Source organism: Nyctereutes procyonoides, unplaced genomic scaffold, assembly GCF_905146905.1.
Source record: "Nyctereutes procyonoides isolate TBG_1078 unplaced genomic scaffold, NYPRO_anot_genome, whole genome shotgun sequence".
NCBI classification, from domain to species: Eukaryota; Metazoa; Chordata; class Mammalia; order Carnivora; family Canidae; genus Nyctereutes; species Nyctereutes procyonoides.
In genome coordinates, this window is record NW_026575045.1 from 3,035,462 (window position 1) to 3,048,428 (window position 12,967).

At 35.6% G+C, this 12,967-nt stretch overlaps 1 protein-coding gene across 3 annotated transcripts in view; it reads right to left on the bottom strand.

Moving 5' to 3' along the window:
* HBS1L (HBS1 like translational GTPase) overlaps positions 1–12,967 on the bottom strand; it is an 85,015-nt gene that overhangs the window by 12,160 nt on the left and 59,888 nt on the right. For all 3 annotated transcript variants that reach the window (XM_055324658.1, XM_055324655.1, XM_055324659.1), the window contains 6 exons: positions 12,715–12,861; positions 8,115–8,189; positions 7,402–7,519; positions 6,716–6,784; positions 3,867–3,971; positions 74–164 (listed from right to left, as the gene is read on the bottom strand). In XM_055324658.1, coding sequence (XP_055180633.1) covers positions 74–164; positions 3,867–3,971; positions 6,716–6,784; positions 7,402–7,519; positions 8,115–8,189; positions 12,715–12,861 — 605 coding nt within the window. The remainder of the gene's footprint in view (positions 1–73; positions 165–3,866; positions 3,972–6,715; positions 6,785–7,401; positions 7,520–8,114; positions 8,190–12,714; positions 12,862–12,967) is intronic.

Sequence of the window (12,967 nt, forward strand, 5' to 3'; positions counted from 1 at the left end):
GTGAATAGCAAAACCTATGTTTTGAGGTCCCATATCCAAAACAATGGTCACTTAAACTCATTTTCTCACTCACTTGATCTTGATGATATCCATCCCAACTAACGTAAGACTAACATGATCACCTGCTGCCGCCCAGTCGACCGGTTCATCGTGCAGAGTGATTCCTGGAAATGAGTAAAAACCAAAGCATACAGTGACACACCTCAATATCAAACCATAACCAAGAGAGCTTAGCTGATTTATGCCTCATCAGTCACTACTCATCATTTTCAATATGAATGGATTGAGAATGAGAAGTGTAACTGTGAGCGTTGAGGAAAACACACTTCCTCTAGACTTGACTCTTCTAGAACACTACCCTAAACATAAAGTGACTTGTTTTTGTCAAAAAAGGCCTATATCTGCTTAATTAATAAAGATTTTAAAACTCATTTATAAAACCTGTATATTCATTAAACATACCCCAAACAGTTCTCTTATAACTGCATGAATAATGCAGCTCAAATGACTTGATAACATAAAATAGGGGACTAAAGAAGGTGCCCACTTATATTTTATTCTCTTGAACTCTGCTTTCTGCTTTTAATTAGACAACCACCTAAACAATCACCTGAGTTCTCTGAGTAATCCTTTGGGCATCACTGCTCAGATTGTGCTCTTGACAGGCCCCTTCACTACTCCTGGCTTGAAAGAAATACTTTCCAGAGAGAGAGATATACAATGATAACTGGTTATATGAAAAGTGCAGGAAATTTAATTTAAAAATAATCTCAGGTGTTGTTATATACTTTTATTACCTAGAGATAATCTTGGAGAACAATTACAAAGGGTACTACTCAGCTACCTTATTCAAAAGCTTTTAAAAGGTATCTCACATTTCCTGATTCTGAGAGGCAATTGATGGGATAAGTTTCTTTCCACTAGAACTTGAAGTTTTGTTTTATTGTTTTTTGTTTTTTAAAGATTTTATTTATTTATTCATGGGAGATACAGAGATAAAGAGAGAGAGAGACAGAGGCAGAGGGAGAAGCAGGCTCCTTGCAGGGAGCCCAATGCGGGACTTGATCCCGGGTCTCCAGGGTCACGCCCTGGGCTGACGGCGGTGCTAAGCAGCTGAGCCACCCAGACTGCCAGAACTCGAATGTTTTGATGAAGACAGTACATGCATGGGCCAACCACTGAGAAACAGTTCTTAACTGACATGATTTTAGTAAACTATAATTCATCCTTACCTTTCTCAAAATACTTATTTTTCCCATGTAGCATGCTCTTAAGAAACTCTTAAATAAGTTTCTTTCAGACTTTTTATGAGTTCAGGGAGAACTCTGAAGAGCTCTGAGACAATCTACAGTTTTATGTAAAATTTTATTTATGTACACATTTGCACTAATCCTAGGAGGGCCATAACTTTCATCAAGGCATCAAAGAGGTTCTTGATTCCAAAAAATGTTAACAATTATGATATCAAGAAGTACTTGTTAAATTTTCAACTAATGAAATTTAGGTTTAAAATGTAAACTTAAAGTGACCACATCTGATTTTTGCTACGAAATGTGGAACTGAAGACAGAGGCTAGCTACTTACATTTAACAGAGATTGCCTTTAGCTTAGGATTCTGAAGAGTTTTCATACTAGATGTTCAACGAGCAATATAAAATTTTTTTAGGGGAAATCTATAATCTGATTTTCTCTCTTTAAATATGTTAGACTGTCCTATATATAATATTCATCTTCTTAAGGACCCTCTTCCTTGGACAGACATCACACAAAGAAGTTCTTTTTTAACAGTCCATAAACCTGATACATTAATAAAATGAAAACTTAATTTAGAATTTACATTTATTGGTAGCAGATTTAGTCCTTTCTCTCTTTTAGCATACTACTGGTTAGTGACAGAATTGTTGAGATAGAAGGGTGCATTGAACAATCAAGTAAATTAAGCAAAAGCAAGAGTTAGAAATTAAGGACTGAGAACCTCCAAAGCTGGGTTACAAGAGTGGCCGTCAAGGAGTGGAGTATGATCTCAGGGGCTTCTGATACAGCTTCTCCTTAAGACTAAAGATAAATGGTTAGAGTTTTCCTAATGGGTAAGGGACAGGAAGGAGAGAGAGAAAGAATGTGGTACTTTCAGAGGTAAAGTATGATTTTGGAGGTCACAAAAGAGCCAATCTGTAAAGTCTATGATAATTTTAGGATCATGGTTTTAATTCATGGCTATCGATTATTTTAAAAATTCCTGTTCTCAAAAGACCTCATTAACAAAGAAATTAGTATGTCAAAAGTGTTGTAGTTCTTGATCACTTTAAAAAACAAAAGCAGAGATCTGAACTTGCAAACAATAGGTTGATGGAAAATGATTCTTGTATAAAAAGCATGCATTATTGGGGTGCCTGGTGGCTCAGTGGGTTGAGCGTCTGACTCTTGGTTTCGGCTCAGGTTATGATCTCAGGGTTGTGAGATCGAGCCTTGGGCTCTGCGCTCAGTGAGGAGTCTGCTTGAAATTCTCTCTCCCTCTATCCTTCCCTCCACTCATGCTCTTGTGCTCTCTCTCTCAAATAAATAAATAAATAAATCTTTTTTTAAATGTGTGCATTACTCTTTATCTAAACAGAATTTTCACAATCCCTAGGCAAGCAGAAAGCAAAAACTAAAATGGAAGTAACTTTGGTTTTCATTCCCTTATTCTTTAAATTGTTACCTAAAAAGATATTAATTTCTTATAATCTTTAAGAAATCAACTTTTAAAGTAAGCAAAATAATTCAAACAAAATGTACATTCAAATTTATAAACCAGTCAGGTACAACTCTGCATATAAACTATAAATAAGTGTAACAGAGGAAAGGTGTCTGAGTGGCTCAGTCGTTAAGTACTTGACTCTTGATTTCAGCTCAGGTTGTGATCACAGGGTCCTGAGACAGAGACCTGTGCTGGGCTCCAGGCGCAGCGGGGAATCTGCTTGGGATTCTCTCTCCCTGTCCTCTGCCCCTCCCACTCATCCTCTCCAAAATAAATAAATAAATCTTTAAAAAAAAAGAGAGAGAGGAAAAGCACTGAAATCTAAAATTTTTTAACATTCCCACTATATTTTAGCTTAAAATTGCTATAAATTATTATATTACTACTATAGTATAAAACATATCATCAGTTTTATGTTGAAGTTGGAGGCTTAGCTGGAAGCTAGATTAAGATAAATACAGAATTATAAACTTTCAAGCAGAATTCAGAAAGAATAACACATACACTTGTAAGAGCAAAGGATTCAAAGAAATGTTATTGTTCATTATGAAAGGTCATATATTACATGTGGGAAAGCAGTAACTGGCACATTAGCTCAATTTCTCTTTTCAACATTAAGATTCTTTGCATTTGCATCTTATTTCCTTAGGTCTTAGTGCAAAAAATATTTTTTTGGTATAAACACGATCAAAGCTGTTACCTTATAGTAATTCTGAAATAAACGTTTTAAAACAACACAGTAGCAAACAGTCTGCTTTGTTACTGACTGTTTAGTGCCAGGATGGGGTTAGATTTAATTTCTGCTACTGAATACTATTTTAAATGTATCTGTCAGGTGTCTATACATCTGGTTAAATCCTAACCAGGCTTTTTGAATTAGTGTCAGAAAAGAAAAGAAGAAATGCCACCACAGTTTGAATGTTCTATGTACATTTATATACACATAGTCACAACAGAAAAAATCGTTTAGTGTTTTCACATTTTTATCTTCAACAGTTAGTATCATTTTGACAGTCAGTTACAATTTCACTAAGAGGTTATTCACTCAGGAGTTAATAACTAAACTACTTTTAAAAATCTGCTGTCTCAACTTGAAGGTTTTTAGCAAAAGAATCTCGCAGAGGAATACCTTTTGCAGTACAAGTTTCGTTAGGAGGCATTGCTAGTAGTCGGTCACCAGTCTGGATATAACCAGCTTCAATTTTACCAGTTACACAAAATCCAGATCCTTGATCTGCAAAACATGCCCAAATCTTACAATTCACATAGCAATGTTACCTGATGATTGCTGTTGGTTACACCTGGGAGTTACATAAAACTAGCAGTGCAATGAACATTAAGCAAAGATCATTTCAGAATTTTTAACATATCTACTAAATATGGCATCCCACATTCTACTCTAGACTTTCTTACAAATCAAAACTTTCATGTTACAAAAAGTGAGATTCATTCTTTTTTTGAATAATTACTGAGCATTTACTCCATACCAAGCCATGTAACCACTAGGGATAAAAAGATGAAAATGTAAGCCACTACCCATAAAGGGTTTACTCTAGTGAAGAGAAAGACAAAAATGATTACACTGTCCAGAGACAAATTTATTTAGAATGTACAATGAGAATAGAAGAAGGTACTCCAAAGAATCCATGAGAGGGAATGACTGTACTAGCTGGGCACTCAGAAGGAGAAAGAACAGGAGTTTAGCATGTGGCTGTACATATAAGGGTAGGGGGAAGGAGGAAACACTGCTGACCCAGGAGACTGTGCACAGGCATAGAGTCATAATCACATGTGACATGTGCTAAGACCCATGTGTCTTTTATGTGAAATGTTTATGGGACCATGTGCAATAAGGAGGAAAAGGCAAGACATGAGGCAACAGGGACAGGCAAGAGACAAACGATAAAGGGGCCTCATAAATCATGCTCAAGGCTGGAATTCCATCCTCAGTTAAAGAACAGGAAGCCAGTGAAGAACTGTGAACAGAGAAGTGATGTGATGGTATTTTTGTGTCAGAAAGGAGGAGAGGTTGATGGGGGAAATGTACACACTGCAGATAGGAAGTAAACTCAAGAGTTTGGGAATAAGGTAGATGATGGATAATGGCAAAAGGAAGAAGTCTATGATGACAGTGGCATTAAATGTGAGATAGGAAATTAAACAACAAAATCCATTTAGCCTCGGTAAACTTGAAGTGTCTACAAGGCATACAGGTGGGAGAAGATGCATTTCAGGGGGCACCAGTCACATCAAATTCCATGAGAATGGAACCCTAGGAGCACACTTTCTGTGGAGATGTCCAGCAATAGCAGAGAGTGAAAAGACACCTGAGTTGGAAATCTGGGAAGCAAAAAAAAAAAAAAAAAAAAGGAAATAAGGAAATCTGGGAAGCATCAAGACACAGGAGGTAGATGAGCCATGGATGTCTGTCTGAAAACACCATCTAGAAGAACAAAAAGACTGAAGCAACAGAACAGAAAAAAGATACAGAGAAGTCAGAGAAACAGGATAGCAGGAGAAAGTGGGTCACAGAAACCAAGGGAGAAAAGTTTCAAGACGGATATGGCCGCCAGCCTCAGAAGTAATGCCAAATTCAACTAAGGTGGAAATAAGATAGAACTGAAAAATGTGTTTTCACTTTGGCAACCAAAGAGTCATTTGGTAACACTTCTGTAAGCAGAAGTCAGGAAGCAGTCTGAAGAGAGAGAACAGAAGGTGAAAAAGCAGAGTCAGCAACTATTGTTAATCCTTTGTATTTTGTATTTTAAATAGATAACAGGCATTTTAAAAAGCATTACCATATTTCTTCTACTAGAATTGGGAAGCCAGTAATAATAATAATAATAATAATAATAATAATAATAATAATTCATTTCAATTTCATTGAAGGATTTTCTGGGAAGCACCTTCACTCATCCATTTATTAAACATTTATTAAACATATATTATGGGTCAGGCACTGAGCTAGATCCTGCAGACAAAGACATAGAGGAGACAGTACTTGCCTTTAAGGATTTCAAAATCTAAGTTAAATAAAAAGCACAGAAACAATTACAATACTGCACGAACAATGCAATGACAGAGGACAGAGAACAAAGAGGTGCGCACCTTAGAGTACATGTGTGGGTGAGCCCATCAGTTACCAATTTATTGCCTCTCAGTTCCAAATCCACTCTGCACTGCCTGCTCCGGGATAATGGGGGATTGGGAGACCACTGATATCTAATTATTTCAACATTTATGTTATACATTTATTTATTTATTTATTTATTTATTTATTTAGATTCCATTTCTATATTATAGTTTTCTAAACAGGGTCTTGTACGCATTAAATTGGATGTACGCTCAGGTATTTTATACACCTTCCCCAACATGGCCTTCTAAGTAGTTTTTCTTTCTTTGCATACTCTTCCTCAGCCCTCCAGTACCAGACAGTTTCCTCTTATCTTACAGCCACTCTTTTATCATATTAATATTTCTTTATATTAAATTTCTCTTTTTACCTATGTATGGTATCTATCTCCCAGACGGACCCAGACCCAGACTCCTGGAGAAGGGCAAGGAAAGAAAAAGAAGAGCAAAACATTGGCTAGCCAGAGTGGCAACAAAGACTCTATGTGGTTAAGAAATTGTAACAGTCCATTTGGCTGAAGGATACAAAAACCAAAGAGATCTAAAGAGAGGGAAAACAAAAAAACAAAAACAAACAGGAGGCTAGGAAGAGAAAGGAAAAGGTGTGTTCTATACCTGGAGGATGAGTATGAGCAGCGGAAATGAAGTAAACGGAAGTAAACTGAAGATTTTTCTGGGCAGGGGAGTTAAGTAACTAAAACTATGCATTTCAAGATTACTTTGGCAACGATCCTTACATTGGCATGGGAAGGGAGAATATGAAGACAGTATAATAATTTTATCTGAGAAAAGAGAAAATGAAAAGCAGGGGCCAGACTGAAGAAGCACTATAGAAGTAGCACTTACCTTTGAAAACATCAGATACACATAATCTAAAAGGCTTATCAATAGATCTCTGAGGAGGCTTGAAGGAATCTGGAAAAATGGCAAAAAACCAAGGTTTAATGTAAAAGTAATTTTTGACTAAGGTCCAATCATCCCATTATAGTCCCATGTCTCCTAGAAAATAATTTTCTTTTTTAATTACAAATAGTAAATTGACTCTCATTCATGTAACTCTGTAGTTTATAAAATGTTTCCATATACATAATCTCATTTAATGTCAACAATAGTCTATGCAGGATACACATGCACCTCATTAACTAAAAGAAAATTGAGTATTAGTTTAAATATTGCAGGTGAAAAAAAAAATTGCAGGTGAGGGACACCTGGGTGGCTCAGTGGTTGAGCTTCTGCCTTCTGCTCAGGTTGTGATCCCTGGGTCCTGGGATCGAGTCCCACATGGGGTTCCCCAGGGGAGCCTGCTTCTCCCTTTGCCTATATCTCTGCCTCTCTCTCTGCCTTTCATGAATATATAAATAAAATATTAAAAAATGATAATAAATATTGCAGGCGATTTCAAAACTACTATACTAGCTTTTCTGACTATAAACTCTATGCTTTTTCATACACATCACCTGTCTCCCATCAAGAACTTTAAATAACAACATCAAGCTTATAATGCATTAAAATCAGTATGGCAGTGTACTTACCAATTTGTTCTAATAAACATAGTCCTTTATACCATTTTGTGAGTTCACCTGATTGAGATCTTGTGATTAGATTTTCACCACTGAGACCACTTGTAGGGATAAAAGCCACATCACTTTCCTATTAAAAAAGATTGAATATACGAAACTTAATACAACATTGCTTTCAAAAAGTTAAAAGGCTATTACCATGCTGCACCAAGTTTGCAAAAGCAATTATGTACTTTTAAAAAAAGTAGTAGAAATCATAGAACTACAGCCTTGAAGTTATCTAATCCAACAAATTTTCAACTAATTTGATTTTGTGGAAAACTTACAAATTTGTTCCAAAACACTCAAGCATTTTTACCTGGTAACATAGACATATTTCATTCACATTTTGCTAGAGAAATTCCTCTCTACTAGTTTCTACTGTAGTGGATGTATAGTATCCATTCCTCTGTGACCTCGCTAAACCTATCCACCTAATTTAATAGCTGGAGAAAAGTCTTTTATTTATGTTAAGTTCAAGCCAATTTATAAAATGTGCAATTTTCCTTGTTGAAGTAAGGAGAAGAACATAAGATATACATGATACCAGGCAGAAATAAAAACAAGGACACCAAACTATCTGTATTAGTATTTTCTCCTATATCAGTAAGATGAGACTTAAAGTAACTAAATAAAATAACTAAATTTAAAATCAAAGTAACTAAATAAATTTAAAATTATCTTACCTTAAAACCTGCTTGCTTAAGAAAGTGCCCAAGTTTTCCAGTAATCTCTTGAAACCTTTCTTGTTGCCAATTAACCTGATAAAGATTCAATTTTTAAAACTATGCTTCAGACCATGCTACATATAAAATATAAATTTCTGCAATAAAACATTAAAAAATGAAGACTATAAAATATATTAAATATGAAATCTATTAAAATTCAAATTTGGAATATCAGATCTTACTATTAATATGATCTAAAAATAAATTTTCCTACAACAGAAAGCCTAGAAACAAACTCCAATACACATAGAACTTTTTGTATATGCTATAAGTCACTTCAAATTTAAGAAGACGGAGTGAATAAAATTATTAAATTGTGCTCAGACCAACTAGTGAAGTAAAATAAAAATATTGATACACCCCTGCCAAGCCAAATAGACTAAAAATGTATATGTGATATGAACTCTGCATGCTGTAGTATTTAGGGGTAAGTATAACAACATATAACTTACTTGGAAATTCTTGTCAAAATAAAATGGATTAATGGATGGACATGGGGCAGACAGACTAAGGAGCAAATAAGTATGTCGGAGAATCTTAAGTAGCGTGTATAATACGGTATTTATTGTAAAATTCTTTCTACTAGTCTTTTTTCTATTCCTTTTATTTGAAATTTTTCATACTAAAATATTAGGGAAAAATAAAAGGTATGTGTAATAATGATACTGTAAAAGAAGTATATCGAAAAAAATGTAGGTAAGTATCTGATCCCAGGATAAGAAAATACCTAAGGATAAAGAAAGAATCAAAAGGAAATACTTCTAAATTTGAATATATGTCAAAAACACACAAAATGAAAAGTAAAATAACAAATTGGGAAAAAGATCTAAGACAAGATAAAGGATTAATATCTTCAATAATTATACTTAAAAATTGGTAAGTTTCAAACACGAGTAGATTATGTAAATAATTCCAAAATTACACAAACTACCAAAACTGGAACAGGAAGAAATAGAAAACCTAAACAGGCCAATAACCAGAGAGCAAATTGAAGCGGTCATCAAAAATCTCCCAAGACACAAAAGTCCAAGGCCAGATGGCTTCCCAGGGGAATTCTATCAAACGTTTAAAGAAGAAACCATACCTATTCTACTAAAGCTGTTTGGAAAGATAGAAAGAGATGGAGTACTTACAAATTCGTTCTATGAGGCCAGCATCACCTTAATTCCAAAACCAGACAAAGACCCCACCAAAAATGAGAATTACAGACCAATATCCCTGATGAACATGGATGCAAAAATTCTCAACAAGATACTAGCCAATAGGATCCAAAGTACATTAAGAAAATTATTCACCATGACCAAGTAGGATTTATCCCTGGGACACAAGGCTGGTTCAACACTCATAAAACAATCAATGTGATTCATCATATCAGCAAGAGAAAAACCAAGAACCATATGATCCTCTCATTAGATGCAGAGAAAGCATTTGACAAAATACAGCATCCATTCCTGATCAAAACTCTTCAGAGTATAGGGATAGAGGGAACATTCCTCAACATCTTAAAAGCCATCTACGAAAAGCCCACAGCAAATATCATTCTCAATGGGGAAACACTGGGAGCCTTTCCCCTAAGATCAGGAACAAGACAGGGGTGTCCACTCTCACCACTGCTATTCAACATAGTACTGGAAGTCCTAGCCTCAGCAATCAGACAACAAAAAGACATTAAAGGCATTCAAATTGGCAAAGAAGTCAAACTCTCCCTCTTCGCCGATGACATGATACTCTACATAGAAAACCCAAAAGCCTCCACCCCAAGATTGCTAGAACTCATACAGCAATTTGGTAACGTGGCAGGATACAAAATCCATGCCCAGAAGTCAGTGGCATTTCTATACACTAACAATGAGACTGAAGAAAGAGAAATTAAGGAGTCAATCCCATTTACAATTGCACCCAAAAGCATAAGATACCTAGGAATAAACCTAACCAAAGAGGTAAAGGATCTATACCCTCAAAACTATAGAACACTTCTGAAAGAAATTGAGGGAGACACAAAGAGATGGAAAAATATTCCATGCTCATGGATTGGCAGAATTAATATTGTGAAAATGTCAATGTTACCCAGGGCAATTTACACGTTTAATGCAATCCCTATCAAAATACCATGGACTTTCTTCAGAGAGTTAGGACAAATTATTTTAAGATTTATGTGGAATCAGAAAAGACCCTGAATAGCCAGGAGAATTTTAAAAAAGAAAACCATAGCTTGGGGCATCACAATGCCAGATTTCAGGCTGTACTACAAGCTGTGGTCATCAAGACAAGTGTGGTACTGGCACAAAAACAGACACATAGATCAATGGAACAGAAGAGAGAACCCAGAAGTGGACCCTGAACTTTATGGTCAACTAATATTCGATAAAGGAGGAAAGACTATCCACTGGAAGAAAGACAGTCTCTTCAATAAATGGTGCTGGGAAAATTGGACATCCACATGCAGAAGAATGAAACTAGACCACTCTCTTGCACCATACACAAAGATAAACTCAAAATGGATGAAAGATCTAAATGTGAGACAAGATTCCATCAAAATCCTAGAGGAGAACACAGGCAACACCCTTTTTGAACTTGGCCACAGTAACTTCTTGCAAGATACATCCACGAAGGCAAAAGAAACAAAAGCAAAAATGAACTATTGGAACTTCATCAAGATAAGAAGCTTTTGCACAGCAAAGGATACAGTCAACAAAACTAAAAGACAACCTACAGAATGGGAGAAGATAGTTGCAAATGACGTATCAGATAAAGGACTAGTTACCAAGATCTATAAAGAACTTCTTAAACTCAACACCAAAGAAACAATCCAATCAGGAAATGGGCAAACACATGAAGAGAAATCTCACAGAGAAAGACATAGACATGGCCAACATGCACATGAGAAAATGTTCTGCATCACTTGCCATCAGGGAAATACAAGTCAAAACAACAATGAGATACCACCTCACACCAGTGAGAATGGGGAAAATTAACAAGGCAGAAAACCACAAATGGTGGAGAGGATGCGGAGAAAAGGGAACCCTCCTGCACTGTTGGTGGGAATGTGAACTGGTGCAGCCACTCTGGAAAACTGTGTGGAGGTTCCTCAAAGAATTAAAAATAGACTGCCCTACGACCCGCAATTGCACTGTTGGGGATTTACCCCAAAGATACAGATGCAATGAAACGCCAGGACACCTGCAACCCAATGTTTATAGCAGCAATGGCCACAATAGCCAAATTGTGGAAGGAGCCTCAGTGTCCATCGAAAGATGAATGGATAAAGAAGATGTGGTCTATGTATACAATGGAATATTCCTCAGCCATTAGAAATGACAAATACCCACCATTTGCTTCGACGTGGATGGAACTGGAGGTTATTATGCTGAGTGAAGTAAGTCAATCGGAGAAGGACAAACACATGTTCTCATTCTTTTGGGGAATATAAATAATAGTGAAAGGGAATATAAGGGAAGGGAGAAGAAATGTGTGGGAAATATCAGAAAGGGAGACAGAACATAAAAACTCCTAACTCTGGGAAACGAACTAGGGGTGGTGGAGGGGGAGGAGGGCGGGAGGTGGGGGTGAATGGGTGACGGGCACTGAGAGGGGCACTTGACGGGATGAGCACTGGGTGTTATTCTGTATGTTGGTAAATTGAACACCAATAAAAAATAAATTTATTTAAAAAAATTAAAAACATAAATGGTTAACAAATATACAAAGTATATTGAAATATTAAGATTCATTGAAAAGTACGTTAACAAAAAAAGAAACATGTTTTGAATATCAAATTGAAAAATAACCATTTAAGAACAGCAGTGTTGATTAAGTGGGAAAGTGCATATACCATATATGCTGAGAGTAAATAACAAGAACTTTTCTTGAAGGAATTTTGATCATATATATAGCAAGTCTAAAAATGCATATGCCCTTAGACCCAGAAATTTCCACAGAATAAACTATGTCCAAATACACACACACACACACACACACACACACACACCTAGAAATATTCAGAAGTAGGGGATTACTTGAATAAGTTACATATATCTTTAAAACGGACTAGAATAAAGCTATAAAAACAATCTGTTCATACAAAAGTTAATTACTTAGAAACATGCACAAGAACATTACCAATTTTTTTTAAAAAGGAGCTAACAGAACAGATCATAACACAATGTTATGAAGAACAATATTTTCATCTATAAAAATAAACCAGGTGGACGCACTAAACAAAAAGTTAAAAGATTTCGTTGGGGATTAGGGGAATTGGATATATTTCCAACCTATATTGGTAATTTCAAGTTTCTTTATACTAAAATTAATTGAGTATTATTTTACAACTAAAAGCAATTTTAAGATTTTAAAATTAATGTTGAAAGTCAGAATACATTTTTGCTTAAAATTTACTTGTATCTCATTTATTTAATATGAGGGTCATGAATTATCTCTTTTAAATATGACCATTAGACTAATAAGATATACACTAGTCATGTCTGAGGTCATCGATAAAGCAGAATAGCATCTTAACTAACATCTGAAATGAAATGAATGCTCATTCGCCTTCAAATACCTGATCCATCTTATTGACCGCAACTGCAAGCTGTGTTACTCCAAGAGAACGAACCAAGAGGCCGTGTTCTCGAGTCTGTCCCCCAGTCTCAAATCCAGCTTCAAACTCTCCCCTGCTGGCGTCTACAACTAAAATGGCTACATCCGCCTGAGAAAGAAGAAATAATCAAAACTAGAAATAACATCACAGTATTTTAATTTGAATTCAAAGGCTGGATTAGTGGATTAATTGTGGTCAATTATTTTTATAAAGA